Raw genomic sequence first — 16,135 nt, forward strand, 5'->3', positions numbered from 1 at the left:
ACCCAACTCCCGTTTCACAGAGACCATACCCAAGGAAGAAGCAAATTCAGTACCTTTTCCATATACAGGTGAAGAAAGAGGCCACAAAATTCACATACAAATAATAATGGGGATGGGACTGGGGGGTGGGGGGGAATGCGGAACATGGCATTAAACCCTAGTTAATTCAAGTTCTTGGTACTTTATGAGAAATAGTCAAGAAAACTGTCATACAATATAACGACAGGGTCAAGGGGAGAAGATATAATCTTCAACACGGGATGTCCTTAGGATAAGAAAAAATTGGAAAACTATTTGAAATACTGGAAAGATGAAATATGTTATTACTGCATACATACTAATAAAAATGCATAATGGAACTTGAGAAAACCAAAACACTGGGAGGTGGGCTTAGGAGAGATAGTAAGTTGACGGGAGAAATAATTGTGATGAACATCACTGTGATCGAAAAACTTTTCTCACAATACTATCTTGTATAATAATAATAATAATAATAATAATAATAATAATAATAATAATAATAATAATAATAATAATAATTTTAGTGTTCAGCTGATTATAAGGGCCTATCCATGTCAATACCGTTCTCCCGCCCCCGAAAACTGTCACGTACGCATTCTCATTGCTTTTGGGTCTGGCAGAAATAAGCAGAATACGCTGGATTTTTTATGTTTCAAGTTCACCTGGGTTTGAGGATGTCCAGCAGTTTAATCACTTATGGTTTTTTTTAGTAGTAAGGAATATCTGTTTTAATTTCCTCAGAATTTAATATTGAGCAATTTTAACAGATTTACAAACGGCTTTTAAATTGGCAACACAGTAGGATCATGAAATGGGAACAAAACTGACAAAAAATGCAAGAAAAAACTCGATTACGGACGATCAAGATCCAGTCACTGGAATGCTGTCATTTCATGCATATGCTCCAATTTCATTGAGTTTTGGTGTGCATTGGTTAGGATGTTACCATGTGTCCATTTTGCAACGCTGTCGAAAGTTGCCGAGACCTTGGTTTTGTTTTACTATACTTAATTTCTTAAAATAAAATAAGTAAATATTATTATTATTATTATTATTATTATTATTATTATTATTATTATTATTATTATTATTATTATCTGATTCAGTAACTTCACCGTGGCCCTGGTGTGCTGACAATTTCAAAACGCTACCTTCGAAGCTGCCGAAGTTATTTCGGACCAAAATCCAGATGATAATAATAATAATAATCTAAGTGGTCAGCTGATTATACATATTACAAAATTTTAAATAATATTAAAAATAACGGAAGAAGAAATTACTGCACACACTATATAATCTGTTGTTCCAGCAGACTGTTGAGTAAGCACAAAAATGCTATGGAAACTTTGAAGCGGAAAAGGACATTACATAGAGACGACCTTCGCCAGGCACCACCAGCACGGACACAAACCATCATGACACAATTTTGTGATGCCAATTTTTGCCTCCATCACAGACTTTGTCGCGGACTCTGCCCTGGATCTAGTAACCTCAAAAGTTAGAAAGAAATCATTGAGGCCATCCTTTTCCGCCCACCACGTGTCATTAATGAAAGGCCAGCCATTCCAACGAAAACCTTCAAAAACCTGTTATCAGATTTCATCCGCGCCAGAGTTCAGGTACCAGTATACTACGTACCTTCAGTTCTGTAAACAAGGCCTTCACTCTTGAGGAATACTGGTTACTATTTTGCTCTATGAACCAATCATTCCCCCCTCTCTCTCTCTCTCTCTCTCTCTCTCTCTCTCTCTCTCTCTCTCTCTCTCTCTCTCTCTCGTTAAAGGGTATCTTGTGCTCGCATTTCGTCACCAAAAGAACAGGAATGCCAAAAGCCCTATACTTGTACTGCATATATCCTGTTTCAGTTACGCTGAAATCCGGCGTGCCTTCGTTGACATGTTAGTGAATCCCGTACTCTGTTAAACGTTTAGTCAACTGCCATGGATCGATGCCGAAATCTACATACATAAAAATGGATGTATGTATGTATGTGTGCATGTTCCAGCATAATTCTGAAACGCATTGAGTAATTTCAACCAAACAAGACATCACTAGCACCAAAGGGCACCAAAGGGCACCAAAGGGCACCAAAGGGCACCAAAGGGGGTGGGGGTGGTAAGGGCTTTCCTGAAATGGGCTGGTTCTGTACGCAGACATAGTAACTAAATAAACTACTGGTTTATCATACCTCGTTTCGGTATATATGACTTACTATCTGGAAAAGAATACTTTCGGGGGGGTATAACATCACTGGTACCGAAGGGGGTGGAGGTGGGAAGAGGGTGACAATCGCTAAGATGAATAGTGACACTCCCGATGCCCTTTAAGTCCAAGTTCAGCCCCGATAGGAATAGGGGGTGAGAAGGAATGAAAAATAAAATGTCAAAAATGCTGGGCAAAATAAGTGAAGGAACTATCTTAACAGGAGAGAGAGAGAGAGAGAGAGAGAGAGAGAGAGAGAGAGAGAGAGAGAGAGAGAGAGAGAGAGAGAGAGAGATTATTGGTTGTCATTCAGTTTTCCCGGGCAGCGCCTGGTTGGTCAGCTAGTACTACCTAAAAGTTTAACCACATCTCAATCCACTGTGCGGAAGTTCAGTTCCCTTAATACCTAGTTGTGGCTTCTTCATTTTATCTTCATTTCAGATTCAGGGCTTTGTATTAACATTCGTATCCGAAAGCGTGAAGAAATCATGACGGTAAGCTTTCATTGTACCTATTCCACTGTCACACAGTGGGTGAAGTATATATGGTACGTGAGTACCGGAGGCCAATACGTTTGTAGCTGACGAGATTAAAACTTTAAGCATATAAAACAACATAATATTTATTAACAACGCTTGAGCAACAACGTACCCCAAAAGGTAACACTAACTTCTGGCTGATGGTACTTGTATTACTCGCAGTCAGGTATTTTCTATTGAACAGCTCCTCTCTTGCAGCAAAACTTTTACTAACATGTATTTATTGAACTGAAAGCATGGTTTTTATCTGCGTGATATGATTGAAGATTTGAGATTTGCTCTGCCTTGCTACTTGTCCTCTTCCCCAGCTACGACAGATACGATTGTCAACCACCTCTCGAAAGTTCTGAGACACAAAACACACACACAAAGGGAACACTAAATACTCTAGGTCAACTCAGCCACCGTGGAAACATCTCGAACAACCAGATTATGCAGAGCGTTGAAGAAAATCATAATTGACACGCTTTTAAAAATGTTAAGTATACGAGAAATTCCTCTAACATTTCAGTATAACCAGAGTCGCAGAATATTACCGAAACTGTAATATAAATAACGATACTAGAGGGAACTATAAAAAAAATTAACTTCCACCCAATCACATACACACACACACACACACACACACATATATATATATATATATATATATATATATATATATATATATATATATATATATATATATATATTATACACCGTATATAATATTAATATTTATAATCTGGGAGATTGTTAGCATCCCCATATGGTCGAGACTGGGCGCCAATTCTAAATTGTGCCTGTCATTTAGGCGGAAGAATCCACAGAGGATTCTTTGTCTAAACGCAGTCAAGGATAGCCGTTTCCTTGCAGTGCCCAGTTTCTTGCTGACTAAGCTCCTGACGCCTTAATCCTATCCATCATCTCCACGCCAATGACTTCTGTTGCTCTTCCTGGGCAAGGTTACAGTTTTCGATTATGGGTCAACCTTTACCTAAAATTGGTGTCAATCTACCAGGCTGCATATTCTGGTGCGCTGCGCTCGGAGCCATAATCCAGATACTGCCAGAAGGGCCATTTGAACCTTGGACTCATTAAGGGATTGGGATACAACACTATGAAGTTAAATATATACTTTATTTACCCCATGTATATACTGTAAAGTATATGTGTATATATATATGTGTTACACATATCAAGAACAATATTTATATATATATATATATATATATATATATATATATATATATATATATATATATATATATATATATATATACAAAGGGTAAGTCAAAAATTTCAGGAAAAATTGTTGAATAATGTATTTACACAGGAATGAAACAACCCAAATACTTGGTAAACAATTATCTGTGATGTAGTGATCCATATAGACTTGTTACCTCAGTCATCCTCTTGCTACCGTGGTGTTAACATCTGCTTCAGAAAAGTAACTTCTTGAACCCATGGAAAATAAAAATTTTGAGATGAGAGCTAACATCAAGTTCTGACCAAGCTTGATTGGAAACCAGGAAAATTATTGAAGCTTTGCAACAAGTTTATGGAGATTCTTCTCCATCTAAATCAGTTGTTTATGATTGGATAAAGCGATTTAAGGATGGTCAGGGAGGACCTCAAAGACAACCCAAGAGACGGAAGACCATCGACTGCAAAAAAATGAAAGAATTGTGGCTTTCGTGCAGAATCTAGTGGATGAAGATCGTCGGATTACTATCGATATGATAGCTAATGAAACTGGGATCTCCCATGGTTCCGCATTTTCAATTTTAAATGAAAATCTTGGTTTGAGTAAACTTTCAGCACGTTGGGTCCCAAAAGCGTTGCGCGAAGACCAACTGCATCAAAGAGCTGAACTTTCTCTTGCAGTTTTAACGAAGATTGAATCAAATGAATCAGAGTTTTTGACCGGATTGTTACTGGAGATGAAACTTGGATCCATCAATATGACCCAGAAAGTAAAATTCAATCAAAGCAATGGTTACCAAGAGGTTCAGCTGCACCAGTGAAGTTCAAAGTGGCGAGATCTGCCCAGAAGGTTATGGCAACAGTGTTTTGGGACTCCAAAGGTGATTTTGATTGATTTCCTTGAAGGACAAAAACAATCACCGGGAGCTACTACAAAGGTGTTTTGCAAAAACTGAAGACTGCATTGGCTAAAAAACGTCGAGGAAAGTTGCACCGCAGAATTTTGTTCCATCATGATAACGCTCCAGCACATTCATCAAGGGTTGCAAGAGAAGTCCTACGGAAATTTAGGTGGGAAACTCTTCCACATCCTCCTTATAGTCCTGATCTTGCTCCTTCAGATTTTTTCCTGTTCCCAAAACTCAAGGAACACTTAAGAGGAGTCCGGTTTGAATCTTTGGATGCTGCTAAACATGCAGTTTCAACATGGTTTAATAGAAAGGCCCCAAATTTCTACAAAGAAGGGTTGCAGAGGTGGAAACAGCGCCTTGAAAAGTGTATAGAGTTAGATGGTAGATATGTAGAAAAAATGATGTTTGAATTTTGACTTACCCTTAAATAAAGTATATTGAATTTTTCCTGGAACTTTTGACTTACCTCATGTATATATATATATATATATATATATATATATATATATATATATATATATATATATATATATATATATATATATATATATATATGTGTGTGTGTGTGTGTGTGTGTGTGTGTGCATATGTATAATTATATTCATACATTTTATATATATATATAGTACATATATATATATATATATATATATATATATATATATATATATATATATATATATATATATATATATATATATATATATTATATATCATATATACATTATATATATATATATATATATATATATATATATATATATTTCTTGATAAACAAAACTACACATCATCAGGAATTTAATTACAAGAAACCATCTTTTGGTTAATACAAACGACCGTCCAGTATACTATTTTTGAGGGATCCTGTAGATGGTGCACATCTGTACCCTTCTAGCTTGAATACTTTGTAAGAACCTCGAACTCAACGCTCAATCAAAGCTTTGACATTTCCTTTAGTCGTCGCTGTAGCCTGAGCATCGCCATTCCATTCAAATTCTTCTTCTGCAGATGAAGACTTGAGATCTTCTCTTTCTATTACTTTCTGCAGATTGTGCATAAGAGAAAAAGAGAAACTCAGATAAGCCGTGGCCACCGAGAGATTGATGGCCACGGATAAGCACATCTCACACACACAACCATATATATCTTTAACGGCCTTTGTATATAACGAGCAACATCGGAATGTCGACAACCGCCGATCCTTCCTTCGGCAGCCATAAACAATATACCTGTACGGAACAGGCTGAAGACAGGATTCTAGGCCCAAAGACATGTCCCTGCCTCCTTTCTCAACACTACATTTCAATGACTTTAAATACTTTCCTTGGTCAGAGAGAAATCTCCCGGACAATGCTCCAAAAACTAGACGTGAAACCACGAAACTGAAAGAGCATTCGCGAACAAAGCGAGGAAGACGATATGCCCGATGGAATATGTGCTGAAAGAATAACAAACAGGGAGGTTCATGCCCCTGAGGTACAATGATTACTGAGCCAGGTTGCGCAGCACATACCACACATCCAAACCCGATGTTCCAGTAGGCATTTCGCATAACCCGTGTACACTTCTCTCCGCCAACCCCGCTCTATCATTGCCCCTTAAAACTAGGTGGGCAAAATCCCTCATTTGCCACTTATAAAAATTTGTCCACAATGACTCATTAAAAAGAAATGCTAAAACCAAAAATAAAAGACTTAACGGAAAATGAAACAAAAATGAATCTCAGATGCACTAATTATTCAACCACACAAGAATGATTACCCATAAAAAGTTCTCATTACATTGCAACACTCAAGATATCTTCTTTACTAATGGCAGGTCAATCTCGGTGACAACTACCATATCCACCCAAGGTCCTTTAATTAAAGAACCTTGAATCTACCCTTCAAGATAATTAACAACGACTGACGCCATACTAAGAATAAACTTCAAAACCACCTCATTATGAAAAAGGTAACGGTATATGATAGCTTACAACAGCAGTCACATTATATAGATATACGAGAGAGAGAGAGAGAGAGAGAGAGAGAGAGAGAGAGAGAGAGAGAGAGAGAGAGAGAGAGAACAGCAGTCACATTATAAAGATATAGAGAGAGAGAGAGAGAGAGAGAGAGAGAGAGAGAGAGAGAGAGAGAGAGAGAGAGAACAAAACATCTGAAAGCAACGCCCGAAACTTCTTGCTACGTGATGACGGACTGCTTTAGGAGAGGTGATGATGGACAGGACAGTTCTCTCTCTCTCTTTCTCTCTCTCTCTCTCTCTCTCTCTCTCTCTCTCTCTCTCTCTCTCTCTCTCTCTCTCTCTCTCTCTCTCTCTCTCTCTCCTCCTTGAATTACACTGCAATGCTCAGCGTCAATTAAATGCCCTGTAAGAGTTAGCATTCATAAAGCAGAAAAGAGAAGGTGTTGGCGAGTAAGTGAAAAACATCTAAGCGGATCTCTGGACCAACGATAAAAACGAACAACATCCACTCGACGTCATCGATACTCCCTAACTGCCATCCTCGCTCGCCCTACTTGGGGATGCAGAAGATAAACACAAGAGCAGCAGCAGTAGCAGCTCAAAAAATACGTGGAGTAGGAGACGGCTGGGGGGGGGGGGGGGAGTGAAACAGAGAGCTCACTTCAAGACGTTCCTTTGATAAGTCATATTGTAATAGCTATCTTTGTGTAGTGTGTTGGAGCCGGCTCTGTTCACATAAATTTAACGAAGTGAAGTTTTCTTGTTGCGACATCGGTTGTTCTCCAGTTCTTTTTATCATTTACCTATTCGAAGGATTATATCACGGGCGTACATGTATTTGCTAAGTCCACGTTACTAGGCGAAAGACTTCACTCACTACTGTATGTAAAAACATAAAAAACACAACTTTTACAGAGTTTACAACACAATATTTACAAAGCACAACAGCGAAAACTGCGAAGCAAAGATTAGCATTATTAAGCAGTTAAGTATAAAACAAGTACATACAGGAACAGATTAATAACACCGTGTTAGGTATTTACGATGAGCAACCCCAACTCTTTCTTCAACAGGTAATACCAAAGCAAGCATTAAAATATCGTTTGACTGTTGCCTTGTGACCTCGAATCATAATCATCATTAACATTATTACAATTCGCTGTATCACTGGACCACCAAGGCACCTGACCTTGATCTCCTAAAATGATCCCAACAAGTCTGTCACTCGGCAGCAAATTCTTGTACAACAACCGACAGGCACTCTCGCAACAAAATAAACAAGTAACAAATGCGCCGAAGCTTCTTCGGCCAAATCGAGTTTTCGGTGGCCTTGGTATAATGCAGTATGAAACTCTCAGCCGCAGCCCAAGATACTTTCAGCCACGGCCCGGTGGTGGCCTGTACTGCTGGCACCTATAGCACTGCCAGACACGCGATCATGGCTAACTCTAATGATTGGAGGGCGGATGATCAACATACCACTTTGCAGCCCTCTAGCCTCAGTAGTTTTTAAGATCTGAGGACGGACAGAAAAAGTTCAGACGGACAGACAAATAGCCATCTCAACCGTCTTCTTTTACAGAAAACTAAAACTAGTTCTGAATGGCCAAATTTATCAAAGGTTTGTGCGTGTTATACGAAAGACGTTTATTAACTCCGTCAAACTCGAACTCCGAAACATCGGGCAGTCTTTCCTGGTCTGAGTTACGTAGAATGGGATGAAACATAGGATTCAGGCCGTAGGCCAAGCACTGGGACCCATGAGTTGAACTGAAAATAGAATTTAGGCCAAAGGCCAAGCACTGGGACCTATGAGGTCATTCAGCGCTAAAAGGGAAATTGACAGTAAAAACATGTGAAATGTGTAACAGGAGGAAAACCTCGCAGTTGCACTGTGAATCAATTGTTAGGAGAGGGTGGAAAGTAAGATGGAAGAAAGAGAATATGAAAGGAGGTACAGTAAAAAGAAAGAAGAAAAGGGTTGCAGCTACGGGCCGAAGGGACGCTGCAAAGAACCTTAAGTAATGCCTACTGACGGCGCTAACCCCCAAAGGGGCTGGGAACCATGAAGTCATTCTACGCTGAGGTAAGTGAAGATGACACTTAAAAACTTATGCATACACATTTACACGGGAAAACATGCTCACATTAAATCAATTTATACAGGTTTATCTGTACACACTATAAATCATCACATATATAGATAATGATAGAAATTTAAATTTAAAAAATAAAAAACTAGTTTCTCTAAGATTGTACAAATTTACATCTTTTTAAAACACCATCAAACTTAATATACTGCAGATGTCATCTAACTTTACAAGGTTTTTGCATTGCAGCTGATGTCTGCGGCGCAACGATGATAAAACTCACAATCTACAAGTGTGCGTTCCACTGTTAGGCCAGCACAACGGATCACACACACACAGGGGGATTACCTTACCCCAATTAAAACATTCTCTTCCATCTTCGACAACTTTTCTCCTCACAATATCTGAGAGAAGGGTAAACAGCAAAGGTGCAATGACGTTTCCTTTGTGATTTCTCTCCCCCCCCCCCACCACACCGTCTCAACTATTTACTGCAACTTCATGTCACCAGAAACATCAACTTGTATCCTCTATGTTCACAGATACACAAACAAACAGACACACACACATTATATATATATATATATATATATATATATATATATATATATATATATATATATATATATATATATATATAATAATGTGTGTGTGTGTGTGTGTTGTGTGTGTGTGTGTACACATAAGTGGGATTTCTCCTTCCTTTAATTCCCTTTACTTCCTTTTACTTCTCCTTAATGAACACCATATTCTTTGGAAGCTTGAATTTCGAGTCTATGGCCTCTGTGGGCTTGTTCCATATGAACAGGTTTCATCTTTTGAATAATAATAATAATAATAATAATAATAATAATAATAATAATAATAATAATAATAATATATATATATATATAATTATATAATATATATATATATATATATATATATATATATATATATATATATATATATATATATATATATATATATATATATATTATGCATTTCGGCATTTGTGTATATCTGTGACATTTTAATCCATTACGTATAATGGCAAATGAATCCATCTAAATTCCTAATTATGTTAACGTCGAAGAAGAAAAAGCTGTGCGCACACCAATGCAATCTCCCCTTATTGCCTGAGTGGCGCCACAATCTAAGCTGGCGTCATTTTAAAAGGCATTCTAGATATAACCAGATGACGTTATTGGGTTACAAGCAAAACACACTAACATAATATATCAACTCATCTGAGTTTGGCAACAGTCACTTGCAGCTCTACAAGTCATACTCGTTGCTGCCTCTCTCGTTTCATTTTTCTTCTCTGACTGCCTCGCTCCAAGGCACTTCTGTACTTCTCCAGCGCATTGGCCTCTTCTCCTTACTACGTATTCATCGTGCATCGATAGTCGTTGGCCGCTGTTGTCTGCCTTACTACTCACAATGAGCCTAGAGCACGTTCCTTTTCTCATTCGTCGAGGGGTTTGTCTCTCGACTTCTTTTGTATTATGTTATTCCTTTCTGCTACGAGACATATTTTTCAGTATATTCTTTCATGCATTTTGTGCTTAGCCAAAGCAAGATGGCTTTACTGCACTGTCTCAACCTTATTCTTTCAAGATTTTCGTTTATATTTTCATTATTACATTTTTCTCTGCTATACCTCAACGTCTGTCTTTTTACAAAATAACGAGAGAACGAACGCGAGAGTTCTGCAGAACCTTTGCGAAAACATTCACTGCATTACCTCCTTACATATATACTTTAATTCTGGTGGATAATGATGATCACACGATTTGTTGCCTTGGAAACAATCTCGCCAAGGTCTTGAAAATACCTTCGCTAATTTGAGAGGGACTTGTGCGGCTTGGCAAAAATATGTTATCCCATGGATTATTTACTGCAATCGACAGGTGACAGTGCATCGTTAAGTATGTATGATTACATGAAGAATTGTAAGCAAAATGGTTCAATCAAAGGATTTAAACGATGCCACTCATGGTTGCTCTTCGTGTTAATAACAATAAAATTAAAAACCATAGGCCCCTCGGTTATTTTCCCAGGCAAAAAGGCAGCAGATGCATTTCTAACACTCATACAAGTGTTATACAGTGAGAAAAAGAGAGAGGCCTCCTAAGCAAATTTTGTACTTCCAGGAGAATAAATATGGGAAGCTGTAAAGACGAGTGTAAAGGAGTAGCCAAAAGGTACAATGTAACTACTCAAATTGTTTAAGCAAAGATCAGAAAAGCAAGTTGGGAGTAGTGCAGGCCTAATGGAGTTTTCCACTGACGTCAGATGGCATCAGGGGTCAATTCTGATTTCCTCTTGGGTGATGATGCCCCACAGGGTGAGGGGTCGGCAACCCTGCTGCCTGTCTTTCAAGAAAGATGCAGCACCATTCCAGAAGTGCTTCAGCATAAGAAAGGTGAAGGCCATGGAAGGCAGAGGACTGGAGATCAGAAGTCAGACGGGAAGTGCCTGAATATTACTGAAAATCACAATGCATACAATAAGTTTAATGGAAAGAGACCGAAAATCACGGATGAATTAAAATGTAATCGTTCATCATAGACGCAGAAATGACTCGCATATTTCAGACAAGCTTAGAAAGAAAAAGTACTTAGATTGCTGAGTGATTAAAAAATGAGTGGAAAGTTAAATGAAAGCACATAAGAGCTGTGAGACCAGAAATGATGGACGGCCAAAAGCATGGACGATACTGAAATCACAGAAGAGATATTTGAACTCTGCAGAGGAGGAAGCGAGCCATCAGCTGAATGACCTCACAGGTCCAAGCACTTGGCCTTTTGCCTAAAATCTATATTCTGTTCTGTGAATATCATATAGAGAGAAAATGAACAAAAAATCATACAAAAATTCACCACTACTAGGAATGGAGGACCTCTCTGGACTGATAACTAAAGGGGCTGAGAGAGAGAGAGAGAGAGAGAGAGAGAGAGAGAGAGAGAGAGAGAGAGAGAGAGAGAGAGAGAGAGAGATTCTGACAGTGTCATTCGAAGATGGGCAGTGTCGAAATCATCCTGCCACCGTGACGTCACAGGCCAAAGCGTACCAGCCGCTGAGGCCGTCGGCAGATTCGGCCAAAAATGGTGTGAAAAACATTGATTCATTTACGATTTTGCATTAAATTTGGTGTCTGATATGAACAAATAGCCATATCATCATGAATTACATTTGGGAAATAACCTATTTTGAAAGTCAACCCACCTTTCAAGGGAAAGTAATTACTTAGCCGATAATAAAAAATAGCAGCAAAAGTTCACAAAATATGAACAAAATATTTTCGCAGAGGGATACCAAATAGAATTTCTTACCAGGCTACTTTATGAACCATTAAAAATGGACAGGGATTTCTTATAAAGCTGCTTTACGACTTCCTAAAATGAGACAAAATTTCTTATAAAGCTACTTTACGAAACATCTAGAAAGTTCATGAGAAACTGTCGTAAATCTGTTTCAAAGGTATTGACTGTATGCTTCGAAGGCATTAAAACTAACCTTGGATTAAAGCAACATTTAAAACCGTTATTGATGACTGAATTAATAGATGTGAGAAATAATTAAATTATTGGATTCTAAGCATGAAATAATATCTATCTATCTATCTATCTATCTATCTATATATATATATATATATATATATATATATATATATATATATATATATATATATATATATATATATATATATATGTCATAAGTAATTGGAATTACAAATCTTCATTACCAACATCATCATCATAATAATAAATAATAATAATAATAATAATAATAATAATAATAATAATAATAATAATAATAATAATAATAATAATAATAATAATAATACATTGTCTACAGCATAATTGTTTATTACCTTAAGAATTGAAAGATACACAAGTCTAAATAAATGAGTCACTAAATTTGACATAAAATCACTTGAGTGCCTATGAAAGTCAAAGTTTTCAGGAACACAATCGTCCAGAAATAAATCCAGCTGTCGAATTTACACCTAAATAGTATCCAATCCAATAAGTGAGACAATCATGAAGTTTCCCTTGAAAAACAAAAGGTAATGCTGGTTTCATTTACCTACTACAAAATAAGCACAAGATGATACAATACATGAAGTAAACAAAGTAAGGATAAAAAGAGACAAATACATAAGTAGCCTAGGCATTTTAACAAACCGTCTTTCAGAGCCACAGGTTGGAAGAGGGAAAATGAGCCAGCTCTAACAGTGTCCAGTAGCCACAAAAGTAGTACCGTAGATCAATAAAAAGGAAAATAAATCTCCAAAAATCCCACTCACTTCTTTGACCCGAAATAAATGAGGTCGATGAAGCTGGAGTACCGGAAAACGCTGAAGTCCCGGATGCTTTTCCTGACGCTCTGTTTCCGAAGGATGCTCGCATTTCGGGTGACGCGCGAATTGTTCCTCTTGACCCGGCTGGCCATGTTTTTCTTTTTTTCTATCGTTCCTCTCTCTTGTCAAACGCAGGCCATAAGGGAAAATGGGGAAGGTTCTCCCTCTGGAACCCTATGGCGACTCGTTCTTTGTTTTCGCAAAGAAGCCTTTTTCAGGAGGTTCACTACTGGGCTTTGCAATGACGTCGCTACATTGACTCCGTCTCACTGGTCGTGTCTCTTCGACAGGGTTCCGAAAAGAACCCGGGAATGCGCTGGGTTCGGTTGAAATGGTCTTTGACCCTGACCTCACATGATTGAATACATCTCACGGTACTTAAGAACAGGAAGGCTGCGCCACTCTCCCTTCACATGTTTTTTCCACTTCATTTATCGATAGTAAAGCAAAATCTAAATTTCCCAAAACACTTCTAGCGTTTCGTGATTTGGTATATGTAAGCAAATACACCTTTCTTCTAGTTGTTTTATCAATATTCCACTACCCACAGTAAATTACAAGTCTTACAAAGTATTCGGACTCGCTGAAAAACCGGAAACCATAAAGAAGTCAAGACTTTTGCTAGGACTTTTCCCAAAATCGATTATTACACTTTCATATAATGACATGAATACTCATTAACATGGAACAATTTTCCCTCAAAAATAAATATATATGTGAAGTGTAAATATTTCGATTTTGGTGCATATGTACACACATGCGCGTATTCATACAAACAGCGAGAGAGAGAGAGAGAGAGAGAGAGAGAGAGAGAGAGAGAGAGAGAGAGAGAGAGAGAGAGAGAGAGAGAGAGAGAGAGAGAGAGAGAAAGCTAATATATATATATATATATATATATATATATATATATATATATATATATATATATATATATATATATATATATATATATATATATATATATATATATCCAGTTAGCAGGAGGCCACTCGGCAAACTCACAAAAGTAGATGAAGGCGGGCAGGAACACGGAATTTCATATTTTGACAGTTTATTCCAACGTTTTGCATCGTCAGGGAATTCTACGATAAATATAAATAAAAAGTTAAAAAAAAATTATTACAAAACTGGCTTCAACAGATGACTGATGGAAAACTGCCCAGGGTGAAAGACACCATAGTGGAAGGACTTTTGGGGAATGTGGAATTTTAAAGGATGAGGTCACGAAGTCAGTTGCAGTACTTGCAGGGACACCCGTACATGGAAACAAAAACATCAAGTAGTGGGATAATTAAATGGGAGGTTTGGTGAAAAGAAAGGTGATAAATAAATCATTCACAGGCTAACAACACTGATTAAAGCAGTCAAGAGGTGAGATTAAAGCGGGGAAGTAATGAAAATACAAAATGAGGAACTTTGCACATATTTTAGAGCAAATGTTTTCTACTGAATGGGGTCTGGAACATAACATGCAGATTAGAATAATGCAGTGTCAATGGAATGAGTTCTTAGAAGAATACAAGAAAGATAGACAACTTACAAATGCTTGTGATCATGACTATTGACAAAGTAAAGAAGGTAATAACAGGCTAAAGAAGGCAAAGGCAATAGGCGCCGAGAAGACTAAAAGTGAGAGGCTGTAGGATTGTAATAGTGTAACTAAGTGTGTAATTACATCGGGCTGCGGAGAATAAGTCAAACGACAAAAAAGGTTACATATGAATGGGTAAAAGGAATGAAAGGTATGGGTAAGAATCAAGGGTGAATAATGTTATTAAGCCTACCTGGGAAGACGTATGGCACGAGATAGACTAAAATAAGCATTGCTAATAACGGACGGACTGAGAAGGGAGAAGCACAGTTGGTATAGACATGAAAGACAATTAGTGAAGAAGTGTTTGTTATGAAGCATTTGTATGTGAAAAAGTTGTATCTGGAATTCTTGGATACAGACAACTCATAACGACGGCCGAACTGATACAGATACAATAAAAATTTTCTGATGAACACAATTCATGATAAATTTTAAGCATCAGAGTGACTGGTCTGGTGTAAACGAGGGCCTCAGTGTCTAACACTTTTGTGGATGGAACGATGAGAAACAGAGAACGAACAGATGTAACCTCAAGATCATATGACAAGAAAATGGGGCGGGAAACGAAGTAAGGGATGTACCAAATGTTTGTTAAAGATACAAAGTTAGAAGATGATACGCCACAAAAAAACTTAAGTCAATAACTGAATACACTTGCAAAACCATGACACTAAGAAAGTGTAAAGTTATCAGGGTAAAAGGAAGCCAAGAACTAACAAAATATTCTATTATGGCTTATCGAAACATAGAAGTGGAGGATGAAAGAGAGGGAAAAGCGAGGAGGGAATCTAGATATCTAATATGTACATGAAAAAAGCAATGTCTATAAAAGCCAAAGTTCGTGCTTTGTAAAAGAACTGTTCACTTTACTCTCCTCTAAGGCAGTGAAGAGTCAACGCAGAAGATGAAAGAAAAAAAGGTGGACCATAAAAGGACAACTGGTCGCTCATTACAAGGGAGTAGGGAAAATACAAACGTAGAAGTTCAGTGAATGTGAAAAGGCCGGTCAGAGTGAAACGGTAGGTTCACGTGAAGGGAAGGGACGATAAGCCGTTGGTGAAATGAAGTTTATGATGTAAACTTCAGAGAGGGAGAGAGGAAGAGACGGAGACCGAGAAACAAGGGCATGAACACATAGAACTAAACCTCCAGAAAGAGTGAGAATAAGGTTGGCTGACAATCTTCATAAGCTTCTTATACGGTAATTGAACTGGCTCACAATGAAAAATAAAAATAAAATTTAAACAAATTCCGTTGAGTCTGTCAACCTATACAGTGAAATA

General features: G+C 37.6%; 1 protein-coding gene across 6 annotated transcripts in view; it reads right to left on the reverse strand.

Annotated features, from left to right (window-relative positions):
* Syx6 (Syntaxin 6) overlaps window positions 1–16,135 on the reverse strand; it is a 183,553-nt gene that overhangs the window by 112,797 nt on the left and 54,621 nt on the right. For 4 of the 6 annotated variants that reach the window (XM_067106863.1, XM_067106859.1, XM_067106860.1 and 1 more), the window contains exon 2: window positions 13,205–13,841. The exons of the other annotated variants lie outside the window; for them this stretch is intronic. In XM_067106863.1, coding sequence (XP_066962964.1) covers window positions 13,205–13,350 — 146 coding nt within the window. In that variant the 5' untranslated portion in view covers window positions 13,351–13,841. The remainder of the gene's footprint in view (window positions 1–13,204; window positions 13,842–16,135) is intronic. 6 annotated transcript variants of the gene reach the window in all.

This window comes from Macrobrachium rosenbergii, chromosome 7, assembly GCF_040412425.1.
Source record: "Macrobrachium rosenbergii isolate ZJJX-2024 chromosome 7, ASM4041242v1, whole genome shotgun sequence".
Lineage (NCBI taxonomy): Eukaryota > Metazoa > Arthropoda > Malacostraca > Decapoda > Palaemonidae > Macrobrachium > Macrobrachium rosenbergii.